Source organism: Hevea brasiliensis, chromosome 2, assembly GCF_030052815.1.
Source record: "Hevea brasiliensis isolate MT/VB/25A 57/8 chromosome 2, ASM3005281v1, whole genome shotgun sequence".
In the NCBI taxonomy this organism is placed as follows: Eukaryota; Viridiplantae; Streptophyta; class Magnoliopsida; order Malpighiales; family Euphorbiaceae; genus Hevea; species Hevea brasiliensis.
In genome coordinates, this window is record NC_079494.1 from 19,308,739 (window position 1) to 19,333,450 (window position 24,712).

Here is a 24,712-nt window from a genome sequence, read left to right on the forward strand (position 1 = left end):
AATTAATCATAAGTCTAAAAATAATTAATGAATTAACATAATTATTTTTAGTACAAATAATTATATTATTTTTTTAGAAGTATTTTGCTATAAAATAATAGTTTAAACTTAATTAAAATTAAATTATATACAGATATATATTTGCCATGGGAGTCCCCTCCCTCCACCCCTGATTATGGGGTGGTTTTAGTCCAACATCAATTATATCCTTCGATGATCAAGTTATTTTTCCTAATGCAAAAACAGTCTACATGGATTTGGCATCGTTTTGAGTTTAATTTATGGGCTGCTATAATGGAGAGTCATGCTAGATTTGGCATTTTTTTTTTTTTAAGAAATAGATTATCTTTGCTTGATTGTATAGACCGAAGTTTATTCCACGGAGCAATCGCACCAATACTTGCATTTATTTATTTATTTTTATATTTGTTTCTGATTCAGACTTAAATTTCAGTCTTGTCTATGATTTCAATACTAATAAACTAAATCTCATTGATTAATTTATTTTCTAACAGTAACATCCATGGAACTCACCGTCATTCCCAGAGCTAACAATAAATGTCAAATACAAATTGCCAAAACAATTAAAACTGATCTAGAACTACATAGATTCAAGCGCTTGGTCCAATTAAAATAAATAAATAAATGAGCCGCCCTAGGAACCTGAAGAGCCTGAGCTACATTTAATCCTCCTCGCAATAGCCAATTAATTTGTCCCCCATACCCATATTTGCATGAAAAGAATTTATAACAAATATAAACAGCAAAAATAATGCAATTACACAATAAACCAAGAAGAAAGCAAAAAAGCAAAAGCTAAAAAAATTGATAGGGCAGCAAAACAAAGCATAAAGATTAGCGATATAAAACAATGCAAACACAAAGCAAAAAAACAAAGAAAATGAGAATGAAAAAACAACAGCAACACAAGTAGATACCAGCAAGGGAAAAATCGATCCAGTTTGAAAATTTTCAATACCAACCATCAGACTCAAATAAAACAGAAGATGATATTTTGCATGACTTGCACCAGCTAGGCAAGAACAAATGCTCGAACAAGCCAACGGTGAAAGTGAATGGGAAAAGACTAAAAGGACAATCTATTAAGCCGAAACGGCAACACAGAACAAGGGCAATAGCAACAAATATCAAAGCCCATTCAGGCTATCTTCGCAATTTACTTATCGTAATATTCACCATTACCATTGATTGAACCAGTGGAACCGAACATTCAGTTCAGTTCAGTTCGTAAAACATTGTATATAATTCATGCAACACCAAGCAGCAGTTTCAATAATGCATCTGTAACTGAATCCAGCACCATATGGATTTGCACATTCAGGATGTTTTTTGTTCATTCAAGATGTTTTCTACTTTGTTTTTCTTTCAGGTATCTATAATGGCTAACAAACATGATACGTACATAACTTGTTATATCTATCTTCACAAAAGCGTCAGATGCTATGGTAAATAGTGCAGATTGGGACAATTTCTATCATCTATAATAACCCATCAAAGTATTAGTAGTTAAGCTTCTTCTTTACTAGCCACCCGAGTTCCACTCTTAGAAAGTAGCAGGTCTTTCATTTCTCTGTAACTCCTAAGCTCTTCCAATGCATCTGCTGTTTTCCGAGGCATAAAGAACCCAGAGGCAGTAGCAACCCCTTCATCTAGGTCAGTCCTCAAAGAATGAGACGAGTAACAACTTGGATCTTGTTGTAGAGGAAGTGCAGTTCTCAGCATGTGCACAAGAACACCAACAGCAGCATCTTGAGATTGTTTGCCCATTAGTAACGAATGTGGAGTAGACTCTAAATTCTTTTTCCCATCAAGTTTCTGACTGCACATCCGAAACAAAAAGTCAGAAGAAGGTGAAGAAGTAGAATAATAAGAAAAATAAACAGAAAGTAAAAAATGTGAGGAAAGATACAGCTTGATTAACAGGTATCAAGGGGGAAATGCACAAAAGTATATGGCTTAAGTAGGTTGGAAGTGAAAAGGCAAAGGAAAACAATACATTAAATTCGAGCCCATGCCCATGAAAGAACTATATCGAAAGATTTGAATCCAGTTAAGAAATTATTAGTAGTAACAACCTGCAAAATCATAATTCTAGCACTGCATGTTGCCACTGAAGAACTATTAGCAATTAAGCACCGACAAAATGAACTTAAATAGAATCCATAATGTCCTATTTCAGAAACAATGGCTGCAGGCCTGTTGAGAAGGACAGAATCAAGAATCCCACAAAGGTAATTTGCTTAATTAGTGGAATTGATGCACTTTAAGGCAACTGAAATCACACAAACAAGGAAACGATTTTACAGGACCCATATCCTTGACTTTGAGTTAATATTTGTTTGTGCATGCGCAACAGTTAAACAGCCGTATTTATTTTAACATCACCAGTTCAAGATAATCTGGTAGACCTAAGCCATGAAATCCTACAGACCAATATTATCCTTAAGTGCCTTTGCAGGATTAAACAAATTACAAATGAAATTCATCAAGTAACATTTTTTGGGCATTCCCTCTCGATAAATCCTATTGATTCTTGACCCATAGATGTCTATAAAGCCCAACTTCAAGGACCAATAGACTACAGCATAATACATCACAAAATTCAAGTATCTATCTGGCATTTGTAAGTTTGTTCCTAGAGAAATAACAGCCAAGATGAGAAGAGAAGTGTGGGAGGTTGATGACAATAAATAAATTATAACAATCTAGAGATGAATGACTATATGATGAGGACTTGAGGAATTAAAACAACAAAATCATAAGAACCAAATGAGATAGACTTTGTATGCATCATAAGATTCATAACTGCATAATATTACAGAAAACAACAAATAATAAAGTTTCAACAGAATGCAACAAATTAATTGTAAGAAACTTTTTTGTTAATTAAAATTTATAATTTTTATTCTTTGCATCCTACAAGTTTCTTTGTCCTTTTGTTATATTTTACACTTTCAATAAAGGAATAATTCATTTATAGAAGACAGAGAAAACAGGATGAAATATGACTAAGATAATATCAAGGCATTATCCTCTGAATTATATTAAAAGCAAAAGACAAAAGGTCAACATCAATAACAGACAACTCTTGGTAAATACATCAGGAAAAGCCTCAATAAAAATGAGGGAAATTATTGTTTTTTGACAATTGGACAGGTACAACTTTAATGCCAAAAAGCATTTCTTTAATAAGTTACTGATGCTTAACCTATTGAGAAATCAAAACAGATAAAAGTACTGATCCTGAATGCCCTTCAAGTAGAAGTATAACAATGGATTTGACTAACAAAATATTCAAATTCAATTTGACTAACAAAATATTCAAATTCAATTTGACTTCTCGTAGCCAAGTTTGAGGATTATAATAATCAAGTAGGTCATTTGCCTAATTAAGTATTTCATTTTTATATGATACACTATTTAAATAAAATTTTATGTTATTTATCATTTTAACCCATCTACATAAATACAGAACCCTTATTAATGCTCACTTAAGTTTATTAGAGTTTTAATTTGAGATTAGCTAGAAATTTTACATTTTAATGATGATCAAGTCAAATTGATTTCAACTTGAGATTAAAACATAAAATCCAATTGGCTTCAAGCTGAGTTCAGTTTCAAAACTCAAGTCTTTGAGCTGATACAAATTTGAGTAATACACTATATTGACTGGACTAGACTTCATCATACCCTTAGCTTCAGCCTTCAAGTATGATTTTCCAAAGAAAATGTTTTGATAGAAGGTCAAATAAGAAGATCACAAAAGGATTTGCATGAAAACACTCCAGAACTTTGACAGTCCAAATTCTCCTATGTAACATAGATGGACAATATGAAATGAGGACATTAAGAAACAAAGTAAATGGTCCAAGGGTTATCCATGAAAAAAAAATTGCCTTTTATGCGGTTTGGCTTAATGCTTAGATGCTTAGCTAATTAAGTTTTAGCATTACTAATTAAAAATTAAAATAATATAAAAAATAAAGAAAACACAAATATGCATGGATGTTTTACAATTTTCAGATTTTATTCATAGTTAATAGATGATTCATTATGAATGTAGTCAATCCTACTGACATTTGTTTTCATTTAGTTTATTTAGATCTGGCCTCTACCTCCTTGGCACACCAATTTTTTGCTTTTGCAAGATCAGTATTTTGACCTCTAACAAATTCTCAATTTCCACCAATCCTTTTGATTCCGTTAGGATGTTGAGGTTTATGCTGTCATACAGTTGGCCAAACCAAGCAAAACATTGTGATTTATTAAAATGAAAGGATCCTTCTAAATAATTGTGAGATGGAAATAAATAATTTTTTTTTTTTTACAAGTTTTGCAATCCTTTACTGATGAGACTTCGTTCAATTACTCTTCTAAGTATGACTTCTAAGAGGCCTTTGTTACACCATAAGGTAATATAGAAATTAATGATAAAAATTTTGTTCACAGATACTATCTGCATAATCTCACCTTTCGTTCTCTGCCCCAGTTTTTAACACCTTTTATTTCTGAAAACACTAAAATCCCACACGTTGTGCACAATATAATATTATCCAGCAGTATTGTAGATTTCCATTAGAACTACAAGCAAAACATTGTGATTTATTAAAATGAAAGGATCCTTCTAAATAATTGTGAGATGGAAATAAAGAATAATTTTTTTTTTTTTTACAAATTTTGCAATCCTTTACTGATGAGACTTCGTTCAATTACTCTTCTAAGTATGAATTATAAGAGGCCTTTGTTACACCATAAGATAATATAGAAATTAATGATAAAAATTTTGTTCACAGATACTATCTGCATAATCTCACCTTTTGTTCTCTGCCCCAGTTTTAACACCTTTTATTTCCAAAAACACTAAAATCCCACACGTTGTGCACATTATAATATTGTCCAGCAGTATTGTAGTTTTCTATTAGAACTCCATAATATGGTTCTTAAATGATATTAAGACGAAAAATATATTGACAATTGTTCCTACAACCTTTACATAGAACAATTATGATACTGAAAAAGATAAAAGTCAACAATTAAGAAATAAGAGAAAAGCAACTTAACCTGTCTGAACATCCTGCAATTGAAGAAAATGGCAGGGAATGAAGACATTGAAGAAGACTCAAAAGAGCATCCTATTTCTAATTTTATTTCCTATGACTCCTTGTCGCCTTCCTATACAGCTTTTGTCTTGTCTGTTTCTTCTGTTTCTATATCACAAGTTTGGAAGGAAGTATGTCTTGATCCAAAATGGAATACTGCTATAGTTGAGGAGACGAAGCCTTTAGCAAATAATGAAACATGGGATCTGGTTACACTCCCTGATGGAAAAAAACCCGTTGGATGCAAGTGGGTGTTCACTGTGAAGCACAAAGCAGATGGCTCAATTGAGAGATACAAAGCTGTTACATACTATAGAAAAAAGTATAATAGTAATAGGAAGGGGAATATTGGCAGGAAAGGAGCTAGAGTGTATAACTGATTCTGTAACAGAATTGGTAACTGCTATGTTTGACTTTAGAGAAAGTAATTACTGAATTGAGATATAAATTCTCAACAAGATAATTTGTAGATCCATTCAAGAATTACCACAGAAATAATAATTCTCAATTCTCTCTCAACTATCTCTCTATTCTCTCTCTCTCTTCTCTAATTTTCTCTACTTCTCTTATAATTCTCTGTTAGGGTTCCTTAACCCTAACATTTGGTATCAGAGCTATCAGATCCAAGAATCAGTGGGTAATTGGTTCCTGGAAGTCAGAAATATGACTAGATCAGTTGTAGTGAGTCCAGAGATGGTGAAGATTGCTGAGCTAGAAGAACAAGTGAGGAATTTGCAAGAAGTTTCTCGGAATCTGTAAGAAGTTTCTCGGAATCTGTAAGAAGTGGCTTCAAGAACTGCTGGAGATCTGAAGGAATTTAAAGAAGATATGATGAAAAAAACTGAGGGTCAGAATGTTATCTTGGAGGAATTGCGAGCCTACATGAGTGCTGGAAGGAGTAAGGAAGTTAGAACTGCTGGAGATCTGAAGGAATTTAAAGAAGATATGATGAAAAAAACTGAGGGTCAGAATGTTATCTTGGAGGAATTGCGAGCCTACATGAGTGCTGGAAGGAGTAAGGAAGTTAGTAATTCTGGGGAAGGCGGAAGTAGATCTGAAAATGTTGAATTTCAGTCAGTTTTGGGAAATGGGATGGGTTTATTACCTAACCCTACAAGGATCCAGAATTTACAGAATATAGGTAACCCTAATAACCTTGGAAAATTTTCTTTTATGGAAGGTATGCCACAGATTTTGCCCAAGATAGAGTTGGTTACTTTTGATGGGAAAGAACCTAGGGCTTGGTTGAGAAGGTGTGAAAAATATTTTGAGATCTATAAGGTTCCTATTGATCAAAAGGTACCAATAGCGAGCCTGTTTTTGGTGGATAGGGCTGATGCATGGTTCCATAATTGGAATAGGGGTGGAGTACATTCTTGGGAAGAATTTGAGAAAGGAATTTGCAACAGATTTGGGAATGAAGGGCTAGAGGATTTAGTAGAGGGTTTTATGAAACTGAGGCAGGAGGGATCTTTAGAGGAATATCAAGATGAATTTGAGGAATTAAGAATAAGAATTGAGAGATTAATGCCTGAATTAGGTGAATCTTATTTTATGTCTGCTTTTATGGGGGTTTAAAGGATGAAATTAGGTTGGTTGTTAGAATGATGAAGTCTATTTCCTTATCTCAGGCTATAGAAGTAGCTAGGCTTCAAGAACAAGTGTTGGAAGTCAGTAAAAAGCCTAAGAATACAAGCAATTTTTCCAAACCTTTTAGAAGCCAATCTACTGTCCCTTTAACTCCATATCAGACTAATTACCCAAACCAGTATGCCAAGCCATATCAGACCTATCAAAATCCTCCAAGACCAAATTTTGACAAACCCAACCCTACAACAATTAAAACTCAGTCCAGTACCAACTCACCCTATCCACTGCCTGTTTCTACTTTATCTTCAGTATATAAACCAATAAATTCTTTTTCAAATCCTGTTAAGAATCAGCCTAAACCATGTTACAGATGTGGGGACAAGTATTTTCCAGGGCATCAATGTAAGCAGAAATCATTAAATGCAATTTGTTCCGTGGAGAAGGATGATGATGGAGGTGAAGAGGAGTGGTTTGAAGCAGGAATGGAGATGGAGGAAAGGGAAAATATGGAAGACAATACTCTGTCAGTTCATGCAGTGGAAGGTAGTCATGGCATTGATACAATAAGGATGTTGGGGCTTCATAAAAACAGGTAATTGGTGATATTAATTGACAGTGGTAGTACCACCAGTTTCCTTGACAAAAGAATAGCTAAAGAATTGAAATTGGAGTTGGTTTCAACACCATACACTGCTATTACAGTGGCAGATGGGAGGAAGTTAGGGTGTGATTTACAATGTCAGCAATTTAAATGGAAAATAGACAATAATGAGTTTAATTTTGATTTGAAGATTCTGGAATTAGGGGGTTTTGATATGATATTAGGAGTGGATTGGTTAAAGAAGCATAATCAAGTACTATTTGACTTTGAGGCATCAACAATTACTATTACTGTGGAAGGAAAATCAATAGTTTTGCATGGCATTGGAGAGGGTAAGCTGCAGTCTGGGCTTTGGTATTCTGCCAATATATTGAGGAAAGATAGTAAGGATTTTCAGACTCCTTTGTTCTGTGTTATGTATTCTGACCACTCCTTGCTATAAGCTACTTCCAATTTTGGGTGTGATAAGAGACTGCAACAATTACTCCAGAAATATAGCAGCATTTTTGAAGAGCCTCAAGGGTTACCACCTTTTAGAAGTCACAATCATGCTATTCCTCTAAAGCATGATGCTCAGCCTGTTAATATTAGGCCTTACAAATACCCCCATTACCAGAAGACAGAGATTGAAACATTGATAAAAGATATGCTCTCCTCTTCCATCATTCAACCTAGCACTAGCCCCTATTCTTCTCCTGTTCTTTTAGTGAAGAAGAAAGATGGGACATGGAGATTTTGTGTTGACTATGGGAGACTTAATGACTTGACAGTTAAGGATAAGTTTCCAATCCCTATTATTGATGATTTGCTAGATGAATTGCATGGGGCTGTGATCTTTTCTAAGATAGATTTGAGGGCTGGTTACCATCAAATAAGGATGAAGGTGGATGATACTCGTAAGACTGCTTTTAGGACACACCATGGGCATTTTGAATTTAAAGTGATGCCTTTTGGGCTCACTAATGCCCCTGCTACATTTCAGGCCTTAATGAATCACATTTTCCAACCTTTCTTAAGGAAATTTGTACTGGTATTTTTTGATGATATCTTGGTTTATAGTAGGGATATGGAGAGTCATTTGGAGCATTTGGGACAAGTGTTGAGGTGCTACAGGCCCAACATCTTTTTGCTAAACAATCTAAATGTTTCTTTGGGCAAACTGAAATTGAATATCTTGGGCATATCATCTCAAGACAGGGGGTTGTTACTGATCCAAAAAAGATTGCTGCTATGGTAAACTGGCCTGTTCCTATTTCAGTCAACGATCTCAGGAGTTTTTTGGGACTTACAGGCTATTATAGGAAATTTATCAAAAATTATGGGGTTATTTGTCAGCCTCTAACTGATCTATTAAAGAAGGATTCATTTCACTGGAATGCTATTGCTCAAAAGGCTTTTGAGAAGCTTAGGGAATTAATGTCTCTGACTCGATTTTAGCTCTGCCAGATTTTTCTAAGCCATTTGTAATTGAGACAGATGCTAGTAATTGGGGAATGGGAGCAGTGTTGCAACAGCAAGGGCATCCTATTGCCTTCATTTCTAAGGCTTTTAGGCCTAAGAGTGAGGCTCTATCTGTGTATGAGAAGGAATTGCTAGCTATCACTCTTGCAGTGAGTAAATGGAGACATTACCTAGAACAGGGTCAGTTCTTTATTAAAACTGATCATGAAAGTATAAAATACTTACTTGAGCAGAGGTTACATACTAATTTGCAGCAGAAGGGTATTTCTAAATTGTTGGGGTTAAACTATAAGATACTGTATAAGAAGGGAATTGAAAATAAAGTGGCAGATGCATTGTCAAGGAGGCCTGCAGATTTTCATTCTTGTGTTATTCAATCTGTGGTAGTTCCTTCTTGGATGCAGCAATTGGTGGAAAGTTATGAAGGGGATGATAAAGTTAGAGAGTTAATTCAGAAGCTCTCTTTGGACCATAATGCTGTTGCAGGTTATCAGTTGAAGAATGGTGTCCTATATTACAACCATAGGCTATATGTAGGGAATTCTACAACTTTGAAGCATACCTTATTGCAAACTTATCACAATTCTGCTATGGGAGGCCATTTAGGGGTTAATGTCACTTATTTGAGATTGAAGAGGTATTTCTTTTGGCCTGGTATGTTGAAAGAAGTGATGGAATGGGTAAAGTCTTGTGATGTATGTGCAAAATGTAAGGGTGAAACATGCCCTTATCCAGGGAAGTTACAGCCTCTTCCCATTCCTTCCCAAGCTTGGCAAGAAATTTCTATGGATTTTATTGAGGGTCTCCCAAAGTCAAGAGGTAAAGACACTATTCTGGTAGTAGTTTGTAGATTGACAAAGGTGGCACACTTTATCTCTCTGTCCCATCCTTATACAGCAGCATCAGTAGCTCATGTTTTTCTGGATACTGTCTTTAAACTTCATGGGGTTCCTCAAGTAATTACTTCAGACAGAGATAAAGTCTTCACAAGTCTATTCTGGCAGGAATTATTCAAGTGTTTGGGGGTTAAATTGGCTATGAGTTCAGCTTATCACCCTCAATCAGATTGTCAAACTGAAACGGTGAATCAGTGTATTGAAGCCTATTTAAGATGTATGGTTCACTTGAAACCTGCAACATGGGTGGACTGGTTATCCCTAGCAGAGTGGTAGTATAATTCTTCATTCCATAGTGCCATCAGAATGTCACCTTTTGAGGCTCTATATGGGTATGCCCCTCAATTCTTGCCTATGTTTCCTTTTGATGGTGTGAAGGTAGGAGCTGTAGATACCTTCATCCATGACAGACAGCAGCTTAGTTCTCTTCTCCGGGCCAATTTACAACAGGCTCAGAATAGGATGAAGCAGCAAGCTAACAAGGGCAGATCTGAAAGGGAATTTTCTATTGGAGATTGGGTATATCTGATATTGCAACCTTATAGGCAAACCTCAGTGGCACTGAGGCAGAATTTGAAATTATCTGCTAAGTTTTATGGGCCATTTCAAGTAATTGCTAGAATGAGCAAGGTGGCTTACAAGTTACAATTGCCATCTTCTTCTACAATTCATCCCGTTTTTCATGTTTCAATGTTGAAAAGAAGGATTGGTAAGGGGATCACTTCAATTTCTGAATTGCCTATTCTGCAAGAAGATCAGTTTGTAGTTTTTCCTGAGAAGGTATTACGGACAGTGGTTTCGGGGAGATCGGAAGGTGGAACAAGGACTTATCAAGTGGTTTCAATTGCTCAAGAGGATGCCACCGGGAGAATAGAAGTTTTATCAACTGCTCAATTTCAGAACAGCCACTTTCTTGGGGACAAGAAAGTCTTTGAAGGAAGAATCTTGTTACACACTATAGAAGAAAGTATAATAGTAATAGGAAGGGAATATTGGCGGAAAGGAGCTAAAGTGTATAACTGATTCTCAGTGAGAATTGGTAACTGCTATGTTTGACTTTAGAGAAAGTAGTTACTGAATTGAGATATAAATTCTCAACAAGCTAATCTGTAGATCCATTCAAGAATTACCACAGAAATAATAATTCTCAATTCTCTCTCAACTATCTCTCTATTCTCTCTCTCTCTTTTCTAATTTTCTCTACTTCTCTTATAATTCTCTGTTAGGGTTCCTTAACCCTAACAAAAGCCAGACTGGTAGCGAAGGGATTCATACAGATATAAGGAGTTGATTATCCGAAGACTTTTGTCCCAGTTGCAAATATGAACACCATCAAGATTTTATGGTCTTGTGTAGCAAATCTTGATTGGAATTTATAGCAATTCAATGTCAAGAATGCTTTTTTGGCATGGAAACTTGGAGAAAGAAGTGTATATGGAAATACCTCCAGGATTTGATGATGAAAAAACTAAAGGAAAGGTTTGCAGATTGAAATTGTATGGCCTAAAGCAGTGTCCTAGGGCATGATTTGACAGATTCAACAAGGCTATGATCTCTTTTGACTTCTGTCAAAGTAACGCTGATCACGCTTTATTTATAAAATATTGTAGAGGTAAGATCACATTACTTATTATTTATGTGGATGATATAGTAGTGATAGGAGATGATGAGGAGAAAATTGCAAATCTGAAGCAACTTCTAGCACAGGAGTTTAAGATTAAGGACTTGGGAAAATTGAAGTACTTTCTTAGAATAGTGGTTGTTAGATCAGATAAATGGATCTTTATTTCTCAGAGCAAGTACATATTAGATCTTTTGGAAGAAACAGGTATGTTGGACTGTAAACCAGCAGAGTCTCCCATTGAGGCAAATCATAGATTGCAAGCTAGAGTTGGGGATTTAGTGGATTTAGAGAGATATCAGAGATTAGTTAGCAGATTGATCCATCTTTCACACACTAGATCAGATATAGCCTTTGCAGTAAGTCTGATAAGTCAATATATGTATAATCCTCGTGAATCTCATTTAGAAGCTATTTTTCGCATTCTAAGATATTTGAAATCTGTCCCTAGGAGAGGACTTCTTTTCTCAAAGCATAGACATATTTAAATAAAGGCCTTTACAAATGCAGATTGGACTTGATCTCTTAATGATAGAACGGCAACAACGGGTTATTGTATCTTTATTGGTAGTAACTTGGTCGCTTAGAGAAGTAAGAAACAAAGTGTGGCTGCTAGATCCAGTGCAGAAGCTAAATATAGAGCCATTACTCAAGGTGTATGTGAAACGTTGTGGTTATGAAAGTTAATAGAAGAACTGAAACTATCAAAAACAAATAGTTTATACTTGTTTTGTGATAACAAAGCTGCTATTAGTATTGTCTAAAATCCAGTATAGCATGATCGAACCAAACATATAGAAATTGACAGACATTTCATAAAGGAGAAAATTGTAGATGGATTGTTGAGTCTCTCATGTGACTTCTAAAGATCAGTTAGCCAATGTATTCACCAAGAGACTTAGCAACAAAATATTTCATCCTCTAGTTTGTAAGTTGGGCATGTGTAATATACATGAACCAACTTGAAGAAGAGTGTTGGAATCTCAATCCTTACATTAAAGGGATTATTATTTCTTTCTCCTTATGTATATCTTGTTTCTTATTTGTATTAGTTTCCATTAAATTAGGTTTCCTTATAAAGGTAGAAATCTTGTATATAAATAGGCATATGTACAAAGCCATAAACATATGAAAAATACAAAAATATCTCTCAAATACATTAGTTTCATCTAAGCTAGATATGATATTAAGAGTTCTTGAAGATATGGTTTCAACTCAAAATGATGCAAGGCAAGAATTTCATAATGAGTAACAAGAAGAGCAACCTGAAAAATCCAAAATTTTGATTGTTGAGCCTTTACTTATTGAAATTCAAGAAGATAAGACTGAGTTGGAGAAAACTGAGGAACCTATTACAGAGAAAGAAGGTAATAAAATGAGCAACAAAAGTTTAGAGGATTTGATCCTAGGGAAAGAAGAAAGATATACTGTTGAGAAGACAAGGGAAATTGAAAATTTATCTGATTATTTTGCTTCTACTGATTTGAATAGCTTTTCAATTGTAGAATGTTCGCAAAGACATGAAGAAAAGCATTAAGGTCTTCGTTTTGTTGAAAATTATGGATCAATGAGCATGAATATCAAAGTGTCAAGCTACACGCTGAACTAGGCTTGAAATTGGACTGCCCATTACCAAAAAGCCATTTTGGTTTGGTATGCTAACACTTATATGCTCTTTAATTTTCTTGTATATTGCAGATGTGGGACTTACCTCCACAAGTGATATTAAAATAAATGTTAACTTTGGAGGACTAGGTTAATAAGGCTTAAAAAATGCTAATAAGACACTTTAATTTTTTTTTTCTACAAAATATCATTAATTGTTACATGATTAATTATTTTTTAGCCCTTAATAATTACTCATTTAAGAATTATAAGAGTAACACTTAACCTTCAAATTTTTTTTAATCTTGTACCAAACACTTCCTTAGTATTTTTTTTTTTTTTTAGGATTTAGTAGGATTAATTATTGTACTATAAATTTCAAGGTATTTTTGGTAGACCTTTTCTATGATTGACAATTGATTAACGCTTCCTTAGTGTTTTTTTGTTTTTTTTTTTTTTTAGGGATTTAGTAGGATAAATTATTCTACTATAAATTTCAAGGAATTTTGGCAGACCTTTTCGATGATTGACAATTGATTACATAATTAAAAAAATTGAGAATTTGTTTCTCTTCCCCATTTGTTCTATTGGTTCTACATCAATATGAAACAACACATCGAATCTAGTGGTAGCTACCAAATACTTATAGCGGCTCATTGTCCAACAACTAACTACTACTCATCAAAAGCTTAACCTAATGGACACATATAATGCAACAAGAAAGATAGAAAACAAATATTATGCAACAAGAATGAGAGAAAACAAATATTTTAAAATTTGAAAGATATTTTTGAATGGTTTTAACTAGTAGAAAATGATTTCAAATACAATGTTATACTGAAAGTACAAGAAATTTGAATGGTGACCCATTAAAAATAATAGTAATAATAATAAAAAAAAATCAGCATGCTGATGGTAGTATCGTTCAAGAGAGGTTCCCATGTAATCTTGTTGTTTACCCCTTTTTGTTGTTTACCCATATGGTACAAGGGAGCATTATGGCTTAAAACTTATGATTTCTTCCCTAATCCCTACCATCGCAACCACTAGAGCTTAGCCCAGGCGACAGAAGTTATCCAGGCAATATAATAACCCAGTGGCAAGCAAATAAGCAATAAATTCAAATAGAAACATGAAATCAATGCAGAAGAGATGATCACACAGGCAATGTCTTGAAGAACATGCTGACATCGACATCAATACTACGCACTTAGTCAATCAACGATTTTTTTACAGTGAGGCAAGCAAACAAGTTATACCTGCATTGGCACATAGAAAAATGAGGGAAACTGAAGTACCTGTTAGGTGAATCTGAAGTATCAACATCATCAACATCAAAAGGACATGAGAAGTCACCATCATCTAGGTCATCTTGGAAAGATAATCTACTAGAACTTCTTGAAAATCCAATATGTGGTGAGCCACTAGAAGATAACAGTCCAGAGAAGCGTCCAGAATCATCTTTGCCATCTTTGAGAATCTAAAGAAAATTACAAATTGACCTTATCAACCAGCACATAAATGAGATAGATGAAGTTTATAAGTTGAGATACAAAAACCATAAAAAAGCAGAAAGAAACAAAGGCTACCTTGTGACCAGAATAATGACTCGCTATGCCAGAGTTTAACTCTCCAGCCCTTAAAGCTTCTGGTTTCCTAATTGAACGGATTCCAGATGGAGACTCCTGTGATGAAGGATCATGTCTCGTGCTTTTAGGAGATAAAGGTGGAAGTGAATTTTTACTTGGGTCAGAAAAGTTTGGAGAAAGGTATCTAGAACTTCTACCTGACTTTGGAAAGGGGATAGTTACAGGGGCAGTTTCTGAAGTAATACGAGTTTGCAAAGGACTACCACTGGAGAAGTATGTCGGAGTGGAAGGAGACATAGATGGTGAGAATGGAGGTGAAAGCTCATACTCATCATTACCAGTAGCCCTTTGGTGAGTTGGTGGTCTACAGCTTTGTATTCTGTGACCATAAGTACCTGATGGAGTATGTGGAAAATTATATGGCATGGGAGATGTTCGGTATGCAGGAGGAGATCCACCAAGGGATTGGTTTGCCATAAAAGGGGCAGCTCTGTGAAAGCCACTTGTCCAGCTATGTGGGCGTTGAAAAGGAGTAGAAATAAGCGGCCGTATTCCCTTCAGTGGAAAGGATGTAGCACGATCTCCCCTATCTGAAGAAGGAAAAGACCTCAGAGGGTCAGTGGTAGGGCTACCAACATAATCTGTTATAATCTTGGGTGGGAATGTTGCCAAAGGCTCAAGGTTAAAATCAGATAGTGATGGACGGAAAGTCACAGATAAAGAAAGGTGGCCAGGAAGGGCCTCTACAGGCATAAAACTATATTCTTTCATCATTTCCTCCTCTGACCAAGAGAAAGGTTCACAAAATGAAGAAACCTTGTAAATTATATCAAAATTATAAGTTTGACTAGAAGAGCTTAGCTGCCGAAAGATCCGATGAGCCGGTAGAAGCCTCAATTGCGAATAAAGGGAACGGAGAAGTATGGTTGACTTCTTATATATCTTCTTGCAAGAGGCAGAACTTTCCCCAGTTTGGGGAGCCATAACCCGTTGGGTGTTATACTGAACTATCCACCTTTCCATAACTGTCTCAATAGGTGTCCTATCAGCCATAGAAGAGTATAGATCGTCCACTGATGAAGAGGTAGTCCCCCGGCGAACAAGTATTATGTCAATTATCATGGGGTCCATTACATTTCTTTGCCAAAAATTCAAGTTATCTAAGGCTGCTGGACGATCTCCTAGAACTAAATTGAACCATTTGTCACTCTTTCTCACCCGAGAACTGGATTGAAAATCACCACTACGATCATGCGGATGAAGAGAAGGAATTCTAGAGTCCAAAATAATATGCAAGCTCTTCAACAGAAACTGGGAAATAATTTGTTCCAATCTTCCAGATTCGGGATGAGAATTGTTGTGCAAATCCATTGTTCTAATACAGAGAAGACCTCTGAAGCTACAAATTCTGATCCATTACATGATGATCAATCCAGCACAGACAAAGCTGCTCTCTTCCTTAGGTTAGTCATAAGCCAAGTGATGAATTTTGAAAGATTCTTTGGATGAAAAAGCAACTATAGATATGGCAGGATAATAAAAAAGCCAAGGCATAAACAGGCAAATAACAGAAGGTCCTTTTAATCAATCTCGGAAATGGGGATCGTGTAGCCGCAGAAGCCTTGAAAGAGGCAGCCCCAAAGTAAAATCAAAATTAGAGACCAAAATAAACAATTTCCAGATCGAGAAATCAAAGCTTGATAGGCATTAGATGATCTAAAACCCAGAACCTGAATTCTGCAGTCAAAAGCATTGGGCTCAATCACAAAATAAGAGATCAACCAGACGTATGTGAAATCATCATAAAAGACAATAAAACGTCAAAAAAAAGAAAAGAAAAGAAGAGAAGAAAATATATCAATGGCGCACCAATACATAAAATAGAAAGAACCCAAAAAAAGACTTACAGAAAAGAAGAAACGATGAAGCTACTGAATTCAGGGGTTTGCAATTGCAAGCCAAGCGAAAGAGAGACGTAAAAGGATTAAACACATCATCAACTCCAGCTAAAGTATAGCGTGGAGGACAAAGCGACTCTAATTTCTTGTGCATCAGTAGAACGAATTCCGTCCAGTTTTAGCATCAAAAGATAACAACAAAAAAAGCTGCTCCACTCTTCCATTGATCTCATACCCAAAACTTCCTCTCTCTCTCTCTGCCCCCCTATAATGTATGATTACTCGGTAATAAATATTTTAGACTCTCATATCAGCAATCGATCATCGTTTTTGTTGTATTTTTGTCTACCGGCCATTGAGTTAGGCCTTATATCTTTGCCCACACAGTAAAATAACAAGTTTTCTTCCTTAGGTAGGCGAAATGAGAAGAAATTGAAGAGGAGAAAGGGGAAAGAAAGAAGTAAAATCAATTTTTTTTTATTATAATTTAGATATAGATGGATAGAGGAGAAATGGAATTTCTCTTTTAATAGAATTATTTTATTCATATATATGTAATTTTAATACAAATATAAATAGTATCTCATTTTCTTTATTTTCCTTAATTTTATTTTAATTGAGAGAAAAATATTAAATTAATGAAAGGAATTGAAAATTTGTAATTTTTCTTTTTTTTCTATTTTTGTTATTTATTTATCATTTAACAAAGAAAATTTGAGAAATCACATTTTTTTCTTTTTTATTTTTTTCAATTTAAATAAAGGGTTAGAGTCTAACCATATGTATTATTATTTTTTATATTTATCAAATTAATATGATTAATAACTATAAAAATATTTATATCAAGACTATATTTATAAAAGATTATACTAAAATTTTGTAAATAAAATTATTATCCATTAATAATTATTAAAATCATTTAAATCAATTCCATTTATTTTGTATATATTTTACTGTATTTATGCATAATAAAATTACACCCTTGTTTAGTATAATAATAATAATAATAATAATAATAATAATAATAATAATAATAATTTTAAAATAAAAATTATGTGTATTAAGGGCATAATAACACTTTAAAAAAAATAATTTAAAATAGAAAAAGAAAAAAAGTTGTTATGAAGATGTACTTTTACTGCGCATAGAGATAGTAAAAATTACGCCTCCAAATAAATTAATCAGTTCATTAATTATTTTTAGGCTTTGATTAATTAAATTAATTTTTTGTAAAATTAATTTAATTAATTTTATTATATTAATTCAATTAAAAGGCCTAAAATAGAAGTTATGAATTGTTTTGGTAGTTATTAAATATTCATTAGAGAAAGCTAATTAATTGGTGAGAGAAGTTATTCAGTTATTGTGGAAGTTAGTTGTTGAAGAGGAGATTACTAGTAGTTGACGCGATCGTGTACTAGTAGTTGACGCGATTGTGGATATCTGTGTAACTGCTTGGATGTGTGAACAAGAGGTAGTGCTAATTCTAAAATGTTCCATTGTGACTATAAATAAAATTTGCAGTACAATATTCAAAGTCCCAACCAATTCAACAAACAACAATAACAACATACTCCAGTAATCTATTCATATTATTTTATCTTTTTAATTTTTAAAGCCTTATATTTAATTTCCAAGTGTTGTACTCAACTTTCCAGCAATCAATAAAATTTTCATTTACTTTACTGTTTGATCTGAGTGAGATTTTAATAAAACTGCATTTAGTTTAATCAAGTTACTGCAATCATTTAATAGAAATCAAAAAGCGCACAGTTGATACACTCAATATTTAGTATGCCAGCATTTCCTAAGCTGTTAGCCAGCCAAATTGTTTCCCTACCAAATAATTTTTGACACGCCCAATAAGACCAAGGTCTCATTTTAGATTCTACAATTTTTTTTTTTTGCAGGCAATATCATACCTCTGAAAACCATAAGCAAAGAAACCACTGGATCTCAGGACACAAAGGGAAGTCTTATTACAATTTGTCCAAACGTGTAGGTTCCACTCATTGTGGAACGCTTCAGAAGGTGACCATTGCAAAGAGAAGAAGTCCAGATTCTAGATGCAATAAAGGTTTTCCTTACCTTGCTTGCTGATCTAATCCAGAAGCAAGGTGGAACAAGTAATAACATTTTTGATATGGAAAAACTAGCATCAACCATCAAAATGCTTTGATAAAGGGCATCAATTTGTGGGTGGAGAAATATCATCAATTGGAGAAAATTTATTTATATGAAATATAACATTCCAATTTTTGTGTTACTTCTTGATGGTTAGGTTTCTAGGCTAGAGGAATTTGATTTGGCATCCAGGAGCACCAATGAAATCAAAGGGTAGTCTTTGCCATGAACTCGTTAAGCCAATACTAATGGAGGCCGAGTTCAAATTGAAGAAAGGTACAAGCCACCCCACAGGAGAGATGAGTAAGTGGCAAGCCAATCCAGGGCATCGATGCAAGTTAGCCATCCTAGTGGCAAAGCAAGTGCTTATGCCTAGATTATTGAAAGCACTAATCATGTAATGCATTCGAGTACTTATGATGCAAAGGCAATCGCAAGTTCTCATACTACTCTAGTGCCTCAATTGTGCTTACGCCCCAGGTGACCTTTAGCTTGAGGGGCAATAGTCACAAAGGAACCAATATTCCCATGGCACAGGTGTCACAAACAACTGCACCAGTGCCTCAAGTGTTGGCACCTATGGTCCAAGTTTCAACAGTCCCAATCGCTTTGTAGGTGAACATGAACGCAGTTAAGAATGTCGTTCAAGAACTGTATGGGCCGAGCCTTAGACGAGTTGGCCATCCAGAGTTCCACAAACCATATCCTAATGCTATTGATAGGGAGAACCCATACCCGAGAGGTTATCATATTCCTAAGTTTAATGTTTTTTTAGGAGAGAATAACAGTCAACTTGGAAGCATATAGCAAGATTCACAATTCAATGTGGAGATTTGACAAATTATAAGAACTTTGCCAGTTACAAATTAAGGCTATTTCCAATACACTTATTGGAGCCGCTTTCACCTGATATTCAACTCTTTCGAGAAATTCTATTTTTTCTTAGCAGGAGATAGAGAGGTTGTTCCACACTTAATTTTTTCGGGCTGAACCTATGGTATGTGTACTTGAGCTTTCCAAATGACCCAGAAGAGTGGAGAGTCGACAGATGCTTTCATTGTGCAGTTTAAAAAGAAGATGAATGGGTGCAAATTTTTTCTTCCTGAAATCGAATATGTTATGATGGCTCAATAGAGGCTAAATATCAAACTTTAGAAGAAGTTCCAAGGAATGGAGGTTAGAGACTTCCACGAATTGGCTGTTAAAGTTGCTGAGTATGAAGAATTACTAATGAAGGAATCACATAGGAAGAGAACGGTTATGGGTCCATATTATCAGGAGGTAAATAATCATAAACTCATTATGTATGGCTAATTTGGTTACCACCAGTACTTATGTATGTCTTGTTTTAGGTGCCTAAACTATGATGGCTCATTAGAGGAAAACTCAAACAACCTCAGCTATACCTCCCTAATATGCTTTTGATACCAGTAAGACTTAGGAGATATTTGATTTCTTACTAAAAAAGAAGTTAATTAATCTCCCTCCTAATCATAAGCTTCCAACCAAGGAGGAGATGAGAGGGAGAGATTTTTGTAAGTATCAGGATTCCTGGAATCGTAACACTAATAATTATTGGGCCCTTGAGGGAGTGATCTAGGATCACCTCAAGAAGGGTGTAGTGAGATTCCCTGAGAAGAAAGTGTCCATTCTGATCGATGAAGACCCATTTCCTCCGATGGCATCTATTAATACAGCCACTATGAACCTCTAAGGAGTCATCAATGAACTGAGAAAATTATAAGTTCAAACCAAGGTGGTTAAAAGATATAAAGGTTCGCGTCACAAGTTCTCAACATATGGGATTCTATTTGAAATCCTAGAGGGCCATCTAGGAGGCAGGCATACTCTAATCCACCACCTGAAAGGTTTTCAAAGGAAATATGTAAAGGGTCCTACTAGAAACGCAACGGGGGAACTAGCTACCAATCAGGTCATTTCCTCAGAAAGATTGAACATGTCACACCTATAGAACCTATAGTGAAGTTTCATATTAGTCAACCTAGGTTCATGGCACTACTCTTGGTTAAACCAAACAAATAGTGGCAATTATTATGTCATCCTAAATTTCCATAATCGCTAACCCGTGCACAAAAGAGGAGGCTTCAAAGGCAAAGGGCTATTAAAAGAAGACAGAAAGAAGAGCAAAAAGAATAACCCTTACCAAGGAGTAAGTTCAACAGAAAAGTAATAGAAGACTCAGAGTCAATAAAAAGTTCAGAGGAGGTGCTCATTCAAAAGAAAAAAAGCAAAGCTCTACCTATTGACTATAATATTGCTTGTTTGATTTTGCCTACTACTTTTCAGAAAGTAGTGGTCGAGGTACTCAAGGAGATGTAGGAAACAACAAATCCTTCAGATATTGAGGTGTGTAATGGGGTTACCATCCAGTGCACTAAAAGAGAGGAGCCGAAGAAGATAGTGATTGACAAACCTTCAAATAGGATGACCAAACATCTACGACTCCTATATATCATGGCTCACCTTAATGGCCAACCTACCTCCAGGGTACTCATTAATAATGGGTCAATAGTAAACATAATGCTACTCAAAATGTTCCTAGCACTGGGGACGTCAGAGGAGGATGTCAGCACCACTGATGTCTCAATGTCTGCATTCACTAGGGGGATATCTAAGACTCTAGGAGTTTTGCCAGTAGAGGTAAATGAGGATAGTAAGTCTTCCACTACCGCTTTCTTTGTAGTACATTTTACTACAAATTATCAAGCACTTTTAGGGAGAGATTGGATACATGCAAACTGGTGTATTCCATCATCACTTTGCTAGTTTTTATTATTTTGGAAAGGAAATGATGTAAAAGTTGTATGGGCGAATGCTAAGCTATTTATGTCTCATTCTAATGCGGTAGAAGCTCAATATTATGACATTGACATAAGTCCTATTTAGTTTTTGAAAAAGAAACCTCACTAGAAGGCTCGAGGGGCATCATTTGTAACTTCCCTGAAGGAGGTCATATCTTCTGTGCAAAATCCTCCAAGCTCACCACCCTTGCAGAAGGAATACAGAAGGTGGAGATGGGAAGTTCAACTAAGAAAACCAACACCTCACTTGCAATCGTGCCTTATAAGTGGCCGATGACAGAGCTCATCATAGAAGAGCTCTATGATAAATGACAAATGTGTCCCTTACCCATCTACAGTATAGCCAAGCAATGCATGTCACACTCGGTGCTGGAGCACCTTAACTTATCTTATTTCATTTCTTAGTAATTACATTTTATTTTATTTATTCAGAGTCAATTTATTGACCGGAGAAACTAACGGAGTTTCCCCTAATTTATTCATAATTTTGACGCTTTTCACCAGTTAAAAATCTAAACAATAATTTCAAATATGTATAACTTTTCTCAATTTAAATTCTTATTTCAATATTTTAAACTCAAATCTTCATTCATACATTTCATACATAATCAAAATGGTACTCATTCAGAAATGAAATACTAAACTCCATTAATTTACATAATTACAAATAGTTACATAAGTCCATAATTTACATAATAAGATAAATATCTAACACAAAATACAAAATATTAAATCTTTTATGGAGCGTCCTACCCAATATGCACTGTAGTGGAGGTGACATCGAACTCAATGCAGAATCTGAAATCTCACCCAGTCTGAGGTCTGCTGGGCTCTCTATTTGTGTTTCTAGTATCTATGCATGGCAAAAAGTGACGTGCTAAGCAATACAGCTTAGTGGTGCCAATACAAAATAGAAATAAACTAAAATAATTAAATATGCAGAAATCATAGTATTATTTTATGCAGACTAAATTTTTGACAATTATTCATAATATTATCCGAGTTCATATAATGTCTCATTGCCAATTAGTGATAAGCCTAGCAAGTCACACACACACACAAGTAATCACCAAATTAATTATGATTTAATTAATTAATTAAAGAGTTTAATTGATTAATTAAATAGGTTTGGTTTGCAATTAGATTGCAAAGTTCCTAGCATGGCTTGAAATCAAATCTAGATTATTGGATGTATAGTATAAGTTAAATTTATATTTAAAGTGCTTAAATATGAATTTAATTAATGAGAAGTTAATTAATAGAGATTAATTAATTAATTTATATCTGATATAAATTGATTAGAAGAAGAGAAATAATTATTTTGGATTGAGAACTCAAAATTAAGACACAGGGGCATTTTGGTCATTTCACAGGGTGACATGTAACACCATGTGATAGCAATTGAATGGACTGGATAAACAGGTAAACTGACACTGGGTAATAAGTACCTCGAGCCATCACAACATCAGTCACAAAGTATCTACCAGGTATCCAACAGAACGGCTAATAAGTCATAATAACCATTGGGCACAAGGCCAAGTATATCAAGTATATCAAAATGGCTAAAAGCCATAATATCACAAAATGACACTATATGCCATAAATCACGAAATGGCATGAAGCCATATGCAGTACTGCTATCGGAACCCTATTGGCATCCAAACCAGTCATACTAGGCATACTAGAGCATATTACAAATTTAATTGTTTAATTCTTTGCATTTGAGGTTTGGTAGTTACTATTTACCTGACTATTCATGCAAAATTATCGACTTTTTCATAATTAATAGGTAGGAAAATTCAAATTGCACTAAAATATCACATTTTGGGTTTTACATACATTGGCATGGGTTGCCAATTTTAATTCAAAACTCATTGGAAGTTATTTCAAATTTTCAGATTTGGTTACTTAGGTTTACTATTCCATTAGACCAATCTACAGTGAGAATTTAGCTAAACCTTCTTCATCAAAGTTGTTCCTTAATGTGTCTACTTTACTTCTCTTTTTGAATCACTCCATTTGGAGCTTTGTAGCTTAAGTTATGGTATTTTTACCATAACTGGCCGGATTGGTCCATTCCCAGATTTTCTAGATAAAATTAGTTCTGGCAGTTTTGGTGTCCTAACTTTGGCTAATAATTTGAATTGGTTATGGTCATAATTTGGGTTTCTATTCACCATAAAAGTTGTTCTACATTATCTAAGCTTTTCATGGGTTTAAAAATCAGATCATTTGGATTTCTCTACACAAAGCTATGGCCAATTGAACAAATACTGTTTATTTGGTCATTTTCCAAGTCCAGAATTTTGGTTGCCCAGATTTAGGCAAATTTTAGTTCATCTTAATTTAGTTTTCTAGGTAGGGACTCTTCATAAAAAATGTGGCATTATGTCCCTAGTTTCACCTCCAATTGGCTTTATACCAATTGAAACTACACAAGCCAAGTTATGGCTACCCAAACCCACTGGACTCAAGTCTAGAATTTTTAGCACAAAAGGGTAGCACACCAATTCATAATCTAATGCCACAACAAACTTCACTTTATGGTCAAACTATGCCAAATGGTCACTAATTGACCATTAGAACATCAATTCACCGTCAAATTTGCAAAACCCTAATTTTTGCCTCAACCTTAATTTCCAAAGTTCCAATTCACTCTCACATACACAATTTGAGATGCTAAGTTGGATATACTTATCAAGTTCATCACTAATCACTTGAATTTAATTGAAATTTCACCTAACGCTAACTTACATCATGGCTGCCAAAAATTTGAAAGTGCTCTAACATGCATAATTTGGTTCAAATTTTACAATTCCTAACTTAATTTAATGTCCTAACAAAGAATATAAGGAGAGATAAAGAAAAGTGGCACTAACCTCTTGAAGCAAGGTTCCCAACTTCCCAATCCTTCACTTTCTTGGCTTTTCTTGGTAGCCAAACACCTTAGTAAGGGTAGAAGACAAGTTCCAGTGAAGAAATTTATGGATTTTGGGGTGAGAAATCAAGGATTAGCAAGGTTAAATGAAGAAGAAACAATGGAAGGAGGAGAGAGAATGGGTTAGGCCAAGGAAAAAGGAGAAGAAAAGCATATTTTCTTTTTCCAATTTTTGACTTTTTAAATTCTTTTTAATGTGTTTTAAGTATTGTAACACCCCCTCACCTATCTAGAGTGTAGCCGAGCAAGGTGTGTTACACGGAGTGTCAGAGCACCTGATCTTATCTGATTTCATTACAATTCTTGATTTATTTATTCAAAAACTTTATCTAAGTTTTAGGCTATTTTTACTTTTATTAAAATTTAACTAATTTGAAAATTTCAAAAATTTTAACGACAATCCGGTAGAGTTGTAACACCCCTATGTTCAGTAGTGCGTTCTACTGT

The 24,712-nt window shown here is 34.7% G+C and overlaps 1 protein-coding gene across 2 annotated transcripts; it reads right to left on the reverse strand.

Moving 5' to 3' along the window:
* Positions 1–1,288: 1,288 nt before the first annotated feature.
* On the reverse strand, positions 1,289–16,904 carry LOC110664874 (autophagy-related protein 13a). 2 transcript variants are annotated; one of them, XR_009143367.1, is made up of 5 exons: positions 16,391–16,904; positions 14,484–16,220; positions 14,193–14,374; positions 5,083–5,378; positions 1,696–1,840 (listed from the first exon to the last, which is right to left on the reverse strand). XR_009143367.1 is itself a non-coding variant. In XM_058134885.1 (4 exons), the coding sequence occupies exons 2-4, from the start codon at positions 15,852–15,854 to the stop codon at positions 1,528–1,530; spliced, it is 1,866 nt and encodes a 621-aa protein (XP_057990868.1). In that variant the 5' UTR covers positions 15,855–16,220; positions 16,391–16,901; the 3' UTR covers positions 1,289–1,527. The 2 variants fall into 2 exon arrangements, 1 of the variants encoding a protein (XP_057990868.1); XM_058134885.1 differs by lacking the exon at positions 5,083–5,378 and having other exon boundaries at positions 1,289–1,840; positions 16,391–16,901.
* Positions 16,905–24,712: the final 7,808 nt, after the last annotated feature.